General features: G+C 45.6%; 2 protein-coding genes across 8 annotated transcripts in view; one reads left to right on the forward strand and one right to left on the reverse strand.

Moving 5' to 3' along the window:
* The window catches only part of ZC3H8 (zinc finger CCCH-type containing 8), a 49,350-nt gene that overhangs the window by 15,645 nt on the left and 16,562 nt on the right, over positions 1-17,143 (forward strand). The window contains exons 9-10 of one of the 7 annotated variants that reach the window (XR_008627405.1): positions 870-1,118; positions 11,539-12,811. The gene's annotated coding sequence lies outside the window, so the exon portion shown is untranslated. Of the gene's footprint in view, positions 1-869; positions 1,850-8,358; positions 11,506-11,538; positions 12,812-17,143 lie in introns of those variants that run through there. The other 6 variants (XR_008627407.1, XR_008627404.1, XR_008627406.1 and 3 more) reach the window with 6 other exon arrangements.
* Positions 15,252-17,143, reverse strand: part of FBLN7 (fibulin 7) — a 35,162-nt gene continuing 33,270 nt past the window's right edge. Inside the window, exon 8 of the mRNA XM_055122890.1 lies at positions 15,252-17,074. Coding sequence (XP_054978865.1) covers positions 16,699-17,074 — 376 coding nt within the window. The 3' untranslated portion in view covers positions 15,252-16,698. The remainder of the gene's footprint in view (positions 17,075-17,143) is intronic.

Consider the following 17,143-nt stretch of genomic DNA (forward strand, 5'->3'; position numbering starts at 1 on the left):
ACTCAAGCAAATTGATGAACAACAGGACGGCAGTGTTATACAGTGCTATATTTTTGTTAGATTTGCAGTCTTTCCCTGTCTGTGATGTGTTTTCTGTTTGGGTTGCTAGTAAATGTTACCTTTTTATCATTTTTTAAATTCTTTTGTTCTTTTTTCATTTTGTCCAGTAACCCTTACTAAATTTCCAGTAACATTTTTCTTGTGATACTGTCTTCATTTTTGATGATATTTTTGCTTGTATCTTTTCTTAGATCAGACAACACTTGTTTAGTTACTTGTTTAGTCATTCATGCTTTATAAAAATGGTAATGTACTTTATGTTTACTTTTGTTTTTTAATTTTGAAAAAAGTAAGGTCTAGCTTTTGTCTTTGGTAGCTCTCTCTTAAGTCTCTTCATATTCATCTCTAGAGCCCTTTCAACTTTGTGGTGATAATTAATCCCTGCTATGCATTTTTCATCCCCTAATTTTTGCTCATATGTCATACGAGTTTGCATTTTTATGCTCATAGTCTTAGTTTCTGAATTTCAGGTCAGTGTATTTCTTTCTTTCGGTGGGGGGAGAGTTTGGACCCACACCCCAGTGGTTGCTCGGGGCTTCCTATTGACTCTACACTCGGGGATCACCCCTGGCAGGGCTCAGGGGATCCTGTGCCGTACCAGGGATCAAACCAGAGTCCACTTTATGCGAGGAAATTACCTTAATCCTTGTACTCTCTCTACAACCCCTCATCATATTTCTAAATGAGGTGGTTTCATTCAGCTTTTAAAAATAGAAGTTTGTGCCTTCAATGTTCTGTGGCTGGTGATTTGAAGAGTGGTTGAGATTCAGTAGCTGACGGGTTCTTGTGTTTCCTTCTGCTTTGTGTAGATGAGTGTTTCTGCGTATTCAGGAGGCTGGTGTTGGAGTGGCTCACAGAATTCCTTATTCTAACACGCCCCCTTGTGTCACTGTGATGATGTGTCGAGAGTCGCCTGGATAAGAGTAAAGGGAATTTCTCCCTCCAGGTGCTGCCACCTTTGGAACAAGAGCTGCTGGCTGCTGACTTCAGCTTGTGGTGGTAATTGCGGACAGCTCTGCTGACTGAGTTTGCCCAGTGAGATCGGAGCTCTGGCCCGAGTGAGTGTGCATGAGGAAAGAAAACTTGGGTTGCTCTGGGAAGACATTAGAATAATAAACAGTGGATCTGCTGCTAGAGCTTTTCAAGTATTTTCACAATCTTTATTTTCAAACATGGATTGTGTTTTATTGTTTTTATTATTGTGTTTTATCATGTTTCATTGTGTTTTATTATTTAAAAATTTTTTTTCTTGCCAATGCCTGGGTTCAGACCCAGGGCCTAACACATTCAAAGCTGGAGCCCTGTCAATGAATGGCCTCCCTGGAGCACAGCAGACATGACGTATTGATGGCACATAGTTCTGTGGTGTGTTTTGCTTCTGTGACTTATGTCATTGTTTTCCAGTTGTTGGACATTTAAGTGTTTTTCCATTTTTCCATTATCATAAATAAAATGGGACACTCTTCTGTTATACTGTTTCAAAACTTGAAGGTCTGAATTTTTTAATTAAGCTATATGGATGGTAATGTTTCTCTTTGACTCAAACTGATCACATAATTGTGTACAGTGCCTATCAGGAGTATGCAGAATTCCTTCACTTAGTGTTCACATTCAAATTTTTCCTACCATAAGTAACAAAATCCTAAATATGCACTTTAGAAATGATTAGAATTTACAGTGAACTGCTGATATCATTGTGTTGTTTTGCTTTGGGAGAAAAGGAGAGCATCACGAATTTGCTTTATTACTTAACCATATATCCAAGTTGGTGAAATTTCTTAGCTAAAGTCCTGTGTGGAATATGAGTCAAAGTTATTCTTGTAATCTAGTCCCACTGAAACAAGAAAGGGAATCGCTAGTACTCCATGCAGAGAGTCATCACACGTGACCTGGGAAAGAAAGAAACCAGATGAGACCCGAGCCCTCTGCAGCAGGAATCTCTGGCACCGCCTGCCGTCTGCCATGTCCGTGGAGTCACCCCCCCCACACACACACTACGGCCTGGGAGAAAGATAAAACGCTGCGCTGAAAGCTGCCAGGTCAGCTGCACAGAGAGGCAGAGTTCCAGAGGGGCCATTAAACCTTTTATAAGTAAATGGTGAAAGGGGGGTTATATTGCCTGGAGAATGTAATTTTTTATATCTGTTTGGTTTGTTTTGGTTTGGGGCCATACCTGGCAATGCTTGGGTGTTACTCCTGGCTCTGCATTCAGATATTATTTCCTGGTGATGCCTGGAGAACTATATGGGGTGCTGGGGATCAAACCTGGGTCATTGGTCTGCAAGGCAATCGCCCTACCCACTCTACCCATTCTGGCTCCTCTACCCATTCTGGCTCCAAAGATTGTATGTGTATCTTTAAAACACATACAGTCTAAAGAAATTCAGGATTCTGGGCCAGAGAGAATTCTCTCAACTACCTGAATAAATTTGGAAGCATTGATCCTGGCTCATTTTTATATGTGCCCACCCTAGTCTGCAAATCAGCCACTAATTTTGTTATTGAAGCAAGATAGTTTTTATTGAACAAAATTTACAGAGAAAGATATGAGGGGAGAGAAAGAGGCATATGTGTTCCCAGAAAGAACACGGGCCTGATAGAGCAAGCCTCAGCTGTTTTTTTAAAGCCCAGATTCTTTTAGTTGAAGGTCATCTATATGATTCAACATATGGGTTCTGGATATGCTTCATGCTCTTCGGTCTGGTCCACCAAAGATGGACTGTGGGGTGCCATATAGATAAAAGCCTAATACATAATGTCTGGGGACTGGAACTTCGGAGGAACTCCAGTTTTGTTCTTTGGTTGATTGGTTGGTTTGTTTTGACCACACCTGGTTGACCTTAAGACACTTCTGGCTCTGCACTCAAGGATCACTCCTGGCAGGGTTTGAGGGACCAGATGGGATGCCGGTATTGAACCTGGGTGGACCACATACAAGACAAGCATTTAACCTGCTCTGCTATCTATCTGGCCCACTCCAAACCTGGTCTAGCCACTCTGGCACTGCTAAGTACTAGGTTTTATTTTCAGAGTTTTTGGGCTTGTTGATGTTCAAGCCTACTGGGCAGAGCAAGATATTAGGCCAGGCTGAAAAGCTACAAGAACCACGACTGAGATTTCACTGTTTCATGTGAACATTTCTATTTGAATTTTTGTAAACAAACATTTGATTGTCAGAATTATGGAAAAATTGTTTGTTATAGTTTTGCCTCATTCCTTTGGGGGATTGGTGACTTTTCAGAGATGGTTAGTTGCTATGTCCAGAGTGGAAACTTCGGGTTCACCTGCAAGTATTGTTTGCCATCACAATACCTGTTCCCCATATCTGCACTTTATAAGTGTTTGCGATGGTGGATTTCATCTCTTCCTTTATTTTTTCCCATTTTTTGCCTGACTGCCCAGGTACATGTTCCTTATTCCTGAAGATTTGGGACCTTCATTCCTGCTACAAATTTTTTAAGCCACACTTAAAAAAATATATAGAAATTCCACAGAAGAGGCATTATTTACCATTCACATAAGTTTTGCATAAATACGAGTTTTGTATCCCAACTGAATCCTATGAAAAAGTATTTCCAAGTTTATTTGGCATGGATGTGTTGCTTGGCATGTATATTTGTTACATAATAATATATAAATTGCTGTTCAATCTTGGGTTTCTTGAACAAATTTGATTCAGTCCCATATCTGCTGACACACAAGCTCTTTTTCAGTCCATACGCCGGTGGACAGCAAGCCAATTTAAACTTCCCTGTGTAGCTCTACTCAGGTTGGTAAACCTGAAATCAACAGAAGTGCCCTCTTTCAGCCAAATGCACATAACACAGTCATTTCAGCTCATGGAGGAAGAAAACCTAGTCACAGTGAATTCCTGGTTGTCTTAGAGGCTGAATGCCTGGCCTTGTACAGCTGTGAATAGTTTTGTTTTCCCCAGGCTGGAGAAACCATGTGAGCAGCCCCTCAGCAAATAAAAACCATCTGCCTGCCCCTCACATCCCCAACCACCCTAGCACTGCCCCACTACACTGCCCAGAGTTCAGCAGAGAGGGCTGGATTTTTTTCGGGATATGCACTGCAACTGAATCAGTAGCCGAAAAGCAAAGTGGTAGGACTGGCCTTGATTTCTGGGATGGTTTTACACCATCTACTAGGGGCCTAAAAGGCGATTCAGTCAAAGAGTATACCTTTCACCAGTTTGGGACCAAGAAGATAACTGACTGATTAGACATTGCTGGGGCCCGGCTCTGCTGAGCTCTCAGCAGGAATGGGTGTGGGAGCTGCGGGAAGGCCTGTGAATTAGTGCGTCTCAGAGTCCAGCCAGGAGCCAGTGAGGGTCTGTTCCAAACAGTCCAGATCAAGTCAAGGTGTAGGAGTAGGTTCAGTATTGTGACTCAGTGAGTGAGTTTATAGTGAGTGTGGTCCTGCTGTCTCACTGGCTTGCCCTCTGACTTCTTGAGTGGCACCCAGCTCCTCTGTGGTCAGTGGGAAGCTGGTGAATAGCAGGCCCTTCCCTCCTCACTTAGTCTCAGCAGCACTCTACCCCTTGTTCAAAGCGATCCCGCCCATAATCTGGCAGCAGCCTAAGCATGTTCAACATCTCATCTTTTTTTTGCTTTTTTGGGGGGCGGTCACACCCAGCGATGCACAGGGGTTACTCCTGGCTCATGCACTCAGTAATTACTCCTGGTGATGCTTGGGGGACCACATGGGATGCTGGGAATCGATCCCAGGTTGGCCACGTGCAAGGCAAACACCCTACCCGCAGTCCTATCATTCTAGCCCTCTTACCTTGTCTTAGACTGTGTTCCTTGCAAGAATCGGGCACGTGAAATGTTCTTAATATTAATTCAGAATTAGATGTCAAAAAAACATGAACGGTGCTCTCCCTCACCTCTACCCTCATGAACAAGCATATAAAAATCTTAGGCATTAAAAAATGAATAAGTAAAGAACAAAAAACCCAATTTTTCTTTAATGGTGACATTTTGAAGTGGTTGAGATTGCCCCAGGAAACAGCACAGGTGGGGATGTTGAGTCTTGCTTGGGGGTGCTGTGCTAGGCGTCTTCTTTGGCATCTTCTTTCCTCCTTTAAAATGTGGGCTCTTGACTAGTACCAGTTACCAGTTGGTGGATAAACCAACCAGTGGGGCAGGGACCCTGGGGGAGATCCCTGGTTTCTTGAGTTGGGAGTCAATGCCCTGGAACCTATTTGAGGTTTATTACTTGCTGCACGAGAGACCACAAGTTTTCTGGGGAAAACTTGACCTGAGTGAGTCGAGTTAATCGTTATATTGGTTTTGAGACAAATCGTTGGATGACCTTAGTAGGCACTAAACAATCACTGGAAAGTTGGTAATTTTGTGTCAGAGTAAAGCCAGGACAGACAAATCCATGCTGAAATGGTTTGATATGTCTAGTTCGAATGGATGTGATTTATGGAGTTCACACATTCTGAAGTTGTCCCCTTGGAAAAGTTGTTCCTGTTTCAACTTTGTGTTCTTAGGTGGCAGCAGAGCAAGTCTCTCTTTTGAGGACAAAGTATAAAAGGAGATGGGAGGAATGCATGGCAAAGGAAACATGAGCTAAAAATTAGAGGCATTGTACTAAATGGCAGAGAATGTTTGCACAGAGGTGGGTGGGTTGATTTGGCCAAATTCCCCAACATCTGTCACAAACGCCAACTTTCATTTTGTGGTTTGTCTGTCATTTGGCCTGTGGTCCCTTCATTTCCACTAAGAATTCCATCTATCCAAGGACCTCCTGTCCCATCTCTGTTTCTGGTATTCTTTCCCAATCCACTTTCTTCAGGGCCCTAGACTTCACAGACTAAAGCCAAACAAGTTGGTGGCGGCAGTGATGTGACCCATGCTGGTTGTTTTCGTATCAGTCTTCCTGTTCAAGGTTGTTGAGCCAAACCCAAAGGGCAAGGGGTTCATCTGGGGGTACATGCCCAGTCATAGAGCGGGTGTTCTAGTCTGCTGTAGCCAGGATGCTTTGGGCTACCAGCAAGAACTCATCTCAGCCCCAGTGAGAAAACCAGGAGCACATTATGTCATGTAACAGGAAGGCTGGAGGCTGGGAAGTTCCCAGGCCTGTTTCATCTCGGACCCTTGCTTCATTTCCTTTGGCTCAGCCTTTTGCCAGCAAGTTTTCTCCTATCTTGGCATGTCTCAGAGCCCAAAATGGCTTCTTATAACAACTGTGATCTAGTTCCTTGTTTAGTGGAAAAGAAAGAGCTCTTTTAAAGAATGAAGTCAGAACACCTTGAAATCACTCTGCCAGGGACAGTCCCTGGATATGTGGCTGTCACCAGGGAAATGCTATGCATGGCTGGTGCTAATCTGGGTCTTGGCTTTCCCTGGCCTAGGATGAATCACTGGTTGTCTTGGAGCTTAGAAGGGGGTGCGGGGGCGGGGGGTGCAGTGATCATCTTCCTCTTAAAACACAGGCTGGAATGAGGATTGTGTTTGGTTTGCTGGGGTGGCTGTAACAAAGTGCCAATGACTGAGGGGATAAACAACAGAACTTTATATTCCCACAGTTCTGAAGACTTGGAAGCATATCAGGGAGTCCGCAAGGTGATTGCTTCTGAGACTTCTCTTCCTGTATCTCCACATGCTGTGTGTGTTCTAATCTCTTTTTATAAGGACATAGCTCAGATTAAATTAAGGCCTGCCCTCATGACCCCATTTTCACTTAGTTTTCTTTTCAAAGACTAGCTTCAAAGAAAGTCACATTCTTAAGCGGGGTTAGGAGTTCAAGGTAAGAATCTTGTGGTTACAGATTAGTTCCTGTCAAAGAAGAAAGGTACCTGAGCAAAACAGGCACCTTTATTTGTTTTAATTTTTGAGGGTGGAAAAGGAAATGAAGAGAAGATGGGCAGCAAGAAATGAGGAGAGCCGGGCGGGGGTGGGGGGTGGGGGAGGAACTAAGGCAAACATCTGATAATTTTATGTGGTGAGTTTTCTGGTGGGTGTTTTTGTTTTTGTTTTGTGCTTGGGGATAACTTTCTGTGCATTATTCAGGGATTGCTCCCACGGGAGTTTGGTGTTTGGGAGCTGGGGAACCATGTGCTGGGAATTACTCCTGGCCTCCCACATGTAAAGCATGAAATCCCGCCTTTTGAGCTATTTTCTGGCCCTAGAGAGTGATGTTTTTATTTTTTGTAATTTTTATTTTATTTTTGTTTTGGGGCCACACCCAGTGGTGCTCCTGGCTCTGCACTCAGAATTTATTCCTGACAATGTTTGGGGGACCATATGGGATGCTGGGGATAGAACCCAGATTAGACATGTGCAAGGCAGGCACCCTACCTGCTATATTATTTCTCCAGCCCAGAGTGGTATTTCTAAGGAAAAGTAAACAAAGCAGAGTAATCAAAGGAACTTTAGAGAAGATAGATGTATTAGAGGGGGTGCCTGGGCATAGCCTCTCAGAGTCGGAGCCATTTGAGCTGATATCAGCAGGAGATCTGAGACAGGAGAAGACTGGGCGAATACAAAGGGCCAAGGTGGGAAGGGACTTGACAGTCAAGGGGCATAAAGTAGGCCTGTTGACTCTGTCAGGAGCCATGGTCTAGGATAGCCTGTATTGTATCTACTACATGTGGTCAGTTAACTGCAAAGTTGTCTCTGACCCGTGGACACAGACTGCCCAGCGGTGGTAAATCCAGCCCTGAAGTACTCATTAGAGAGTAAAGTTCTTGTGTCCAGCAAGCAGGTTTGTTCTCTGCTCAACCTGGCCCTCTCTCTTGTCTGAAAGTGAAGTGAAGGACAGGAAGAGTGACATTTCTTAATATGCAGGATCCAGGAAAAGGGTAAGGAATGAACCAGCTTCCTATGATGGAACTTGGACGAATGAGTTTGGGGAGCAGAGACCTTCAGCTACAAAAACTGGTCACTTGGCAGGCAGGCAGGCAGGCAGGGAACTTGTGCACTGCAGATCTGAGGTGAATCTTGGCACAGGAACCATGGGATACAGCCTTAGAGCTGGCCTCCCCGGTAAAGAAACACATTTAAAGAAATTCAAGAAAAGATAGTAGGGGGGAGGGTTGGGCACTTATGGGTTCCATCTCCAGCATCCCATATGGTCCCCCAGCTCACAAGGAGTGATCCTGGAGTGCAGAGCCAGGATTAACCCCTGAGAACTGCCAGGTGTAGCCCCAAAACAAAGCAAAATGATCAAGCAGATAAAGAACATAATTATAATGTCATTTTTTCATTTGATGCTGGTCAGATTCAGAAAATTCTTTTGGCTTTTTAGTTCTAATTTTCACACAGATTATTACTTGCCTCCTAGCTGACATTTTGTGGCTGTGCCGAAGGTTTTATTGGAAATCTTCCTGCAAGAATAGGACTTGCATACTTCACCAGAGTTTCCCGCTTAGGAACCATTTTGAGTCACTTTCTCCTGATGCTCCCCCTTCTGATAAGTCCCGTTGTCGGGTTGGGAAGAGAGCTAAAGTGGTATTGCACGTGCCTAGCTAGCATGTGCGAGTCGTGAATTTGATCCCCGGCACTGTGCACCCTCCCCCAGCACTGCTGAGTGTAACTTGGGCAGCCCCCGGTTATTTCTGAGGGCCCAGTTCTGGATATCAGACCTCTGCTGCTCAGCAGAGCATGAAAAAAAAAAAAGTGCCGCCATGTGATGTATGTGGAGATCTTATCTCCTACCTTGTCAAAGCAGGAACCAATTGTTTGAAAAGAACATCCCCACAAGAATGTGAACAATGGAGAACCGAAAGGGCACAGGTTATCTAATAAAACCCACAAACCGGAAGCAAGATTTCACGAGAGCCCGGAAACCAGGAATAGCCAATTTTTACACATGGCTCCATCTACTCAACTGTACAACTTCACTCCCTGAGGACTCGCTGGTCCATGTCCCTCCAAGTCTGAAGTCCTCTCTTCTTTCCTGCTTTTCTGGAAAAGTTCTTTTTGTTTGTTTGTTTGGCAGCCTCACCAGGTAATGCTCAGAGTTCACTCCTGGCTCTGTGCTCAGGGATCATCCTGGCAGTGCTCGGGTGTATAATGGATGCTGGAGATCAAACCTGTGTTGGGTGCATGCTTGCTGTGCTCTCTCCAACCCCAATACCTTTCTCCTTTTTATAGAGGCCACAGTCTTTTGTGCTTGGTGGAGCTGGAAGTTTTCCTCCCAGAGACAATTGGCCTGGAGACAGCACCTGATGGTCCATTGCTCAGGTCCAGTTTGTGGTGTTTGGGAGCCACCATAGCCACCTGGGGAATGTCCTTCACCGCTTGAGCTATCTTCCTGGCCCCATGCTTTTTTTGTGTTAAATGCAAGCTTCATGGACTCAGATCTGTCAGCCTGGCCATCCACCGTACCCTCAGTAACTAGAACAGTGCCAGGTGGGCAATCAGGAAGATCCATGCCGCTTATAAACATATCGTTCTACCTATGTCCAAAGTGACAGTCAAGAACTGTCACTCTCCATCTCTTGAGTGTGAGCTTGGTGAAAGTGAAGGCAGTGGTCAGTGGAAAGTGACCCAGGCAAGTCTGACTTCATGGCATTGGGAACATGCTCACCTTTTCCGTACGCCAAGTTGACTGTAACCATGCAGTGATACATTTTTATTTTATTTTCCTTTTTCTTTGTTAATGTTGGAAGTGTTGTATTTTAAATGTAAGGTGATTTCAGAGTGATTCAACATCCATGTTAACTGTCCTTTTCTCAGCAGCCAAAGATTGAACCGGCTAGCCTCTCACCTTGGCCTGCTGGTTGTCGATGGCTGCTCAGAAGTCCAGATGGGCTGTGGGCTTGCTGGGCGACAGCCCTCCATTCTGGACTCTGCCCACCCAGAGGGCATTGGGTGGTTGCACAGGTGTGAGGACCATGGAGTTTTGGGGGTCTTCTTCAATAGCAGGAGCTCTCTTACGCTCATGTGGCTGGTGAAGTGGCATAACCCTTATAAAAGAAAAACTGACCCCAGAGATACAGAGGCAGGAAGCTGTGTGATATAACTGCTGTAATATTTTTGATAGCAAGGGACTGGAAAGGAACACAAATGTCAACCAAGAGTGACTGGTTGACTAAACAATGGTATATGTTCAGAATGGGCTGGAGCGATAGCACAGCGGGTAGGGCGTTTGCCTTGCACGCGGCCAACCCAGGTTTGATTCCTCCGTCTCTCTCAGAGAGCCGGGCAAGCTACCGAGAGTATCCCGCCCACATGGCAGAGCATGGCAAGTCCCGTGGTGTATTCAATATGCCAGAACAGTAACACGTCTCACAGTGTAAATGTTACTGGTGCCTGCTTGGGCAAATCGATGAGCAATGGGATGACAGTGATATGTTCAGAATGGAGACTGAGAATATATACCTTTGACTAGCCCGTATGGTTCTATGGCTGATTCCTCGCATCCAAGCAGTATTATGTTGAGGAAGAGGAAACAAAGCAAAATCAGACAAGGATGAAATAGTATTTACATTTCATTTCTCATAAACGAAATGGTCATTTGTCTTTCTTTTGTTTTTTAATGGAAAAGTAAAATAGAAAAAAATATCTGCAGCCAAAGGAGAAAATGGGTGAAGAGAAATGGATTATAGCAGTTCTCTGGATACAGCTTATTTTGTGCACTTGACTTTGGAATAATGTAAATAATTTATATAATTATAACACAAAATTCAAATTTAAAAACTGCTAGAATTTACAAGCAATTTAAAATGAATAATCAGAACCCTGATTTAAGTTTGGGGCACAATCACAGAGATAAGAATTAGTTCAAGTTATTTTAAAATAGTCATTTGAGGACTGGGGACATAGCTCAGTGGTAGAATACTTACATTGCATTTTGAGGCTCTGGGCTCAGTCCCTGACAAACCAGAACAAACAAGCACACACACACAATTAATGTGATTATACAGCCATACAGCTGGGACCCTTAGGACAAAAGGGATTGCAAAAGAGAAAATTTCATTATTTTCAGTAATCACTTTTTATGATAAATTTGACCTCGTTCTTCTGAGGAAAAGAATAAAAATAATGTATAGATGTTATTTAAAAATATCAGACAACTATCTTGGTGACTTTGAAAGGGAGGTTCTCAGAATGAAAGATCAGATGTGTGATCACAGGAATTATGTAAACCCCTCTGGTTTTGAGTTGAATGGGAAATGTTCATATAAATTCATATAGTGTTATTTTTCTGGTTAAAAAACCACCATTTTTTAAAGTACGTAGTTCTTACATCTATTCACTGAAACAAAGAAACTGATGACCAAACCATTGCCAGTGAGCATTCTAGCCCCCAGAGCTCTGTCTTGCATTCTCATTCCCTACTCACAGGAACCAGGGTCTCTGAGGGAAAAGCTTTAGGGACTAAGACATTAAAAAAAAAAAAAAAGGATGGTGATGAAATATCATGCCATTCAAGGTACTACAAAAGCTATCAGAGACCACTAATGTCATGTCAAAGGGAAATTGGCTATCTTATTTTTGTTGTTGTTTTGTTTGGCAGCCACACCTGGCAGTGCTCGGAGCTTATTCCTGGCTCTGTGCTCATGTATTAGTCCTGAATCTGATTACTCAGGGATCAGATTCCCAGGATCATACCTGGATCAGCTTCAGGCAAGGCAAGCACCGTATCTGCTGTACTATCTCTCCAGCTCCAAGGAATCAACTTATCTTGATGCTGAAGATGAGCCCCTTTGAGCAACAATATAGAGAATACCATCAAATATGTATAAAATCCAAGTTCATACTGCACTCCAGGTAGAATTTCTCACTGGACATCCTGAAAACTGACCAAGGGGAAAAAGGAATTTCTTCTGATTTTTCCATACTAAATAACTGATCAAAGGAAGTTTCACTTTATATATAAAGTGTGCCAGCTTAGAAATGAAGAAATAGTAGCTCTCAAATATTATTTGCAGCCCCTTAAAAAGTAATGAATTTGGCCGAGATTTGACCCAGGTGGCCATGCCTTTGCACAGCCGCTTTGCTGGTGAATGACCAGGATCCAGAGCCAGCTATATTACTTCTGGTCCCAGCAAGTACTTGCAGCCATGTCTCCAGACTGTGAACTAACGTTTTGCCCCATGCCGGCTAAGGGGGGAAATATCCTTCTTCCTTGGTTTTTCTTCCCTCCAGGAGGAAGCGGCATGGTGTCTGCCATATTATGGAACTTTTAAACAGGTATGAACTTGGTGGCGCAGGAAAAAAAATGTGTTTTGAACTTGAAACAGCGGGATGCTTGGGCAGTCTCGGGCCGGGGCCGGTACCGGCTCGTGCTCCGCCGAGATTCGACCCGGGTGGCCATGCCTTTGCATAGCGCCTTTGCTGCTGAACGACCAGGATCCAGAGCCAGCTATATGACTTCTGGTCCCAGCAAGTACTTGCAGCCATGTCTCCAGACTGTGAAATAAGCTCTTGCTCCATGCTGCCCCAGGAGGGGAAATGATGCAATTTTCAACTTAAATCTCCCTGGATTTAATTATTAAAATACAGAAATCCTTAACCGCGCGGCCGCGGTAGTGGCTGCACGACTCTGTATCTCTTCATTCTCATCAGTGGAAAACTAATTATCAAATGTTTCCTTGTCAATAGGGCCGTATTCTTGGGGGATAAACTCCAACAAGAATAGTGAGTTCTGTGTTGAAACTCCAACAACAATAGTGAGTTTTGTGTTGAAATATAGAATGTAATCAAGGTAAAAGAGAAAATGAAGTGAAATTTATCAGTTATGCAGGTGAGGGTGGGGCGGTGGGAGGTATACTGTTTTTTTTCCTCTTTTTTTTTTGGTGGTAGAATATGGGCACTGGTGAAAGGACGGGTGTTTGAGCATTGTATAACTGAGACATAAGCCTGAGAACTTTGTAACTTCCCACATGGTGATTCAATAAAATTAATTTTTAAAAAACGTAATGAATTTATGTAAGAATTATCAGTGACTGTCAATGTCAGAAAATAGAGGCAGCCAGAGATTATTTAGCTCCCAGTGGAATGACTGCTCACCACTAATGATGTGGTCCTGCAGAAAGGAACCTAATTTAATTCTGATTAAATCTCTAGAGCTAACTATTGGCACGTAAGACATATTCAGGACAAGGAGTACATTAAGAGACATCACGGAGATGCACAGAGAAGACCCAGACTATAAGGAATTCTATGGGACAAATGACCCAGTAACCCCATCTTCTAATAACCAATTATTCCAAAAGCTACTAAAGTATGAAAACTACTCACACTTCACAGGTGAAAGATTTAAAAGGCACCCCAACAAGTTAGAGCATATTTAACAAGTTGAATAAAGCCAACAACATAGACCTTATTCAAACACTTGGTCATAAGCCACACAGAAATTTGAACAATGACTATTTGAAGGTATTCGTAGTGCAGGGGTGGAGAGGGGGAGGCAGTGTGGGAAGGGAAAAGGTGAGTAGTGGGGGTGTGGAGTGAACCAAGGCATCACGTGCTTGACTAAGGTATATGTTCTACTATTGAGCCATATCCCCAGTCCTAGCTATATTTTTATTTTAAAAATTACTTAGTGGGGACTGGAGCAATAGCACAGTGGGTATGGCATTTGCTTTGCACACAGCCAATCCGGGTTCGATTCCCAGCATCCCATATGGTCCCCTGAGCACTGCCAGGAGTGATTCCTGAGTGCAGAGCCGGGATAGCCCCTGTGCATTGCCGGGTATGACCAAAAAAGGGGAAAAAATTACTTAGCATCAGTGATAAGTGTGCAATATTTACAGATGAAATGATACCTCAAAAGTACAAGATCTGCTTCTAAGTCATCATGGGGTAGGGAAAGACCCAAGATGAAACTATGGCTGAATGTTCATTTGTAAAGCTGGTAATTCAGACATGGGGCTCAAGAGACTCTTCTCGATAATTTTGTTATGTTTGCAAGTTGGGCATAATAAAATGTTTCAGAAGTCCCTTACACAAAACTCTATTACCTGGAAAGTGGTGCCAATCAATACCTGTTAATGCCTTGAAGCTCTGACCTAGCATAGATGGGAAAAGCAGGAAGAAGCTGGTTTTCACCAGAGAATGGGGAGTAGAGGTGATCTACAGAACAGGAGATCACTTGAGGATTCATTTGGGGGAGAGATCTCAACTAGCGACATGTACAGTGTTGGTGCTGTGGGTGGGATTTCATAAATGGGAGGCAGAGGTGGTGGTGAAGATCAGCACTGTAGACTGGACCTGTTTGGCATCCCAGTCACCATCATCTACTAGTGTAGGTAGGGTTTCTGTTCTGCAGAACCCAACTCATTTGCTATGGTTCTACAGCAGGAAAAAGTACACAAACACGGCGTTTTATTTTCAGAAACTCAGGGCGCTGCATGGGGGACTACTATCGCAGTACTGTTTGGAAAGGCTAATGGGAAAGTTTCAATAAACTCTTGGGAATCAGAAAAGCAGATTTGCAGGATCTTGTTCTGTTGGAGAAATTGCTCAAGAGAGTTTCAGATTACCTCTTGGGGTTGGGAAATAGAGAAGTTAGAGTGACTCAGGTTAGAGCCTCAGCCCCTCGCAGTCCCCCAAGCATTGTTGGGTGTAGGGAGCCATCTTACAGATCTTGGCTCTTATCATCTAGTCAAGCGGAGGCTGCTTGGGATTCCTGTGATCTTATCATTTCACCATTTATCTCACTAGCCAACGGCCATGCCTGATCGACATTCTACTACTGTTCCTGTGGGGGTCCAAGCATGCATACTATACCACCCCCCTCCCAGCAGAGAGGTATAAGTATTGTAACTGCAGTGAATAAACTCTCTCTCCCTCCTCTTCCTCCTGGCTCTGCGTCTGTTCGTTTGGCTGCGTCGCCTCCTTAGCCCCACGAAGGGTCCTCCCTGCTGGACAGGACGGGACCCCACAGTTGGGTGCAGCCCTGGAGCCCCACCCCACCCTCAAGTCCCAGGTGTGCTCCTGGAGACCCCTGAGCACTGCCAGGGTGACCCAGGGATTTCTGGCACTGCGGGCCTTGAGCAGTACTACATCCTGGGCTTTTGCCTTTAGCTGCTGCTCTGATTGGCTAAGAATCACCCATGGTCCCTCAAGCCTCCTGAGCACCGACTGAGAACCCCCCCACACCAAAAAAAAAAAAAAGAAAGAAAGAAAAGAAAACAACAACAACAACAAAACAACTACCTCTTGACCATATCTGATTTTTTGATGAAAGGACAGGAGTCCCAGAAGCGACCTTAATAGCGGTGTCTATCAAAGTAAAGGCACATTTTTTCTGCTCCCATCTCATACCAAGGTAGAGAGAGAAGTTTTTGTTTTTAACATACGGTTTTAGGCCACACCCGGTGGTGCTTAGGACTTGCTCCCGGCTCTGTGTTCAGGGATCACTCCTGGCAGTGCTTGGGGTACCCTACGGGGTGCTGGGGATCGAACCCAGGTCAACCAGGTCTGAGGCAAGCACACTGCCCATTGTATTACCATCTGGCCCCAAAGAATTGGTCTTTTTTTAAAATCAGGATCACAGGCAGTGCTGGGATGCAGGGGAAGCCCAGGGCCACTCCCAGTGTTTTAGATCTGAAAGTCCAGTGCCCAGGCCAGGTGGCCTGGAGCATCGTCAGATCCACACTGGACGGTGATCCAGGGGTCATACAGTGCTAGGGCTGGAACTGAAGGCCCTGCACAGGCAAAGCCTGTGCTCTGCCTCTGGGCGCTGTCTCCCTGGCCCCTTGGCTGGCTTTCTACCTTGGTCTTGAAAGGTGCCCCGGATGCTAGTATACCACACTCCTAGCCCAGCAATTTTTTCTCTTCTGACAGCTAGAGGGTATCACCCCTTGACTGGTTCCTCAGAAGTAGGTGGTCCTGGAGCCAAGGGCAAGTCAGGTGTGTGCCACTACCATGCCTCTCTCCCATTGGCCAAGCCCGGTGCCTGGGATAATTCTGGAGTCACCTCTGAAGTTCTCGCTGACCCGTTCATCACGAGGGGTCACAGCCTGGGAGCAGGACCGCTGCTCGGAGTCAGGCCTGAGGGGCAGGGGAGACCAGCCTTCATTCTCTGCTCACAGTACCAGTGACACTTTGAGAGAAGGTCCCTCAAAGAGGAGTCACTTCAGGCAGGAGCAGTGCTTTAATGTGGCCTGCAGGTCCAGAAAGACCTGTATGGGGGAACTTGGCCCCCTGAACTGGCTCCCCGATGAGAAGGCAGACAGGGCACGGCTGCAAACCACACTGGCTCGTGGCAAGAGAACCACCACCTCCCTATGCCATGTGTGTGCAGCTGTGGCTTCCTCCTGCACGTGGCCAGAACACTTGCCACCTTGTGACCATCTGGGAGGGTTTCCATCTTAGAGTCACCCAGAAATCACCTCGGACTCCTCACCGTGAGCTTTTGCCTCCCCGGCTCGTTGGTGCTCATCAAGGCCATTCACGTGGGATCTGGGGAGGCTGCCTGTTCCCCCGACCAAGAAATCTTCCAGGAAACGCATGTGCAACCTAAGAGAAGGGCCCTCAAGCAGAGAAAGTCATGGTGGCAGCAGGGTTCCGTGGCTGTCCCTGTGCCCTCCGTGGCACAGCCTGTGGAGCTGCTCTAAGGCCTGCGTGGGCAGAGCCAGGGGACAGGGTGGGAGTCTGTGGCTGATGTGCCGGCGGCTGGGTCTCTGCCAAAGAGAAGTGAGCCCGGATCTCCCCTCCCCCTGCACCCTTAGAAGTCATAAGGGGACACAAAGATGGTGACCTTTGACATGTGGTTGGTCTGGAAAGAGCGGTCCAGGTATTCGGACATGTCCACGTCCACCTCCAGCGTCTGCGGCCCTTCCAGGGGCTGGATGAGGATCAGCTCCCCCGTCTGCCGGTCCGAGCGCTGCATCACGAAGTGGCCGCGGCTGTTCCCGCCCACGATCCCAAATCGAAGGCTGTTGGGTCCAGGCCGGCCTGGCACAGAGGCCGTGGTGGCCATGCGGAAGAGCGTAAGGGGAGTCTGCAGGTTGGAGGGCAGGGAGAGGTAATGGAAGGAGACGGTCTTGGGCAAGTGGCGGCACGGTCTGCTGTCCATGGGGCAGGGGTTTCGCTCGCACTGGCTGGAAACACAGAGGCCAAGAGTCAGCCGCGGGGAGACCAGCGAGCGGGTGCTCTGACCTGGCTCATCC

This window comes from Sorex araneus, chromosome X, assembly GCF_027595985.1.
Source record: "Sorex araneus isolate mSorAra2 chromosome X, mSorAra2.pri, whole genome shotgun sequence".
In the NCBI taxonomy this organism is placed as follows: Eukaryota; Metazoa; Chordata; class Mammalia; order Eulipotyphla; family Soricidae; genus Sorex; species Sorex araneus.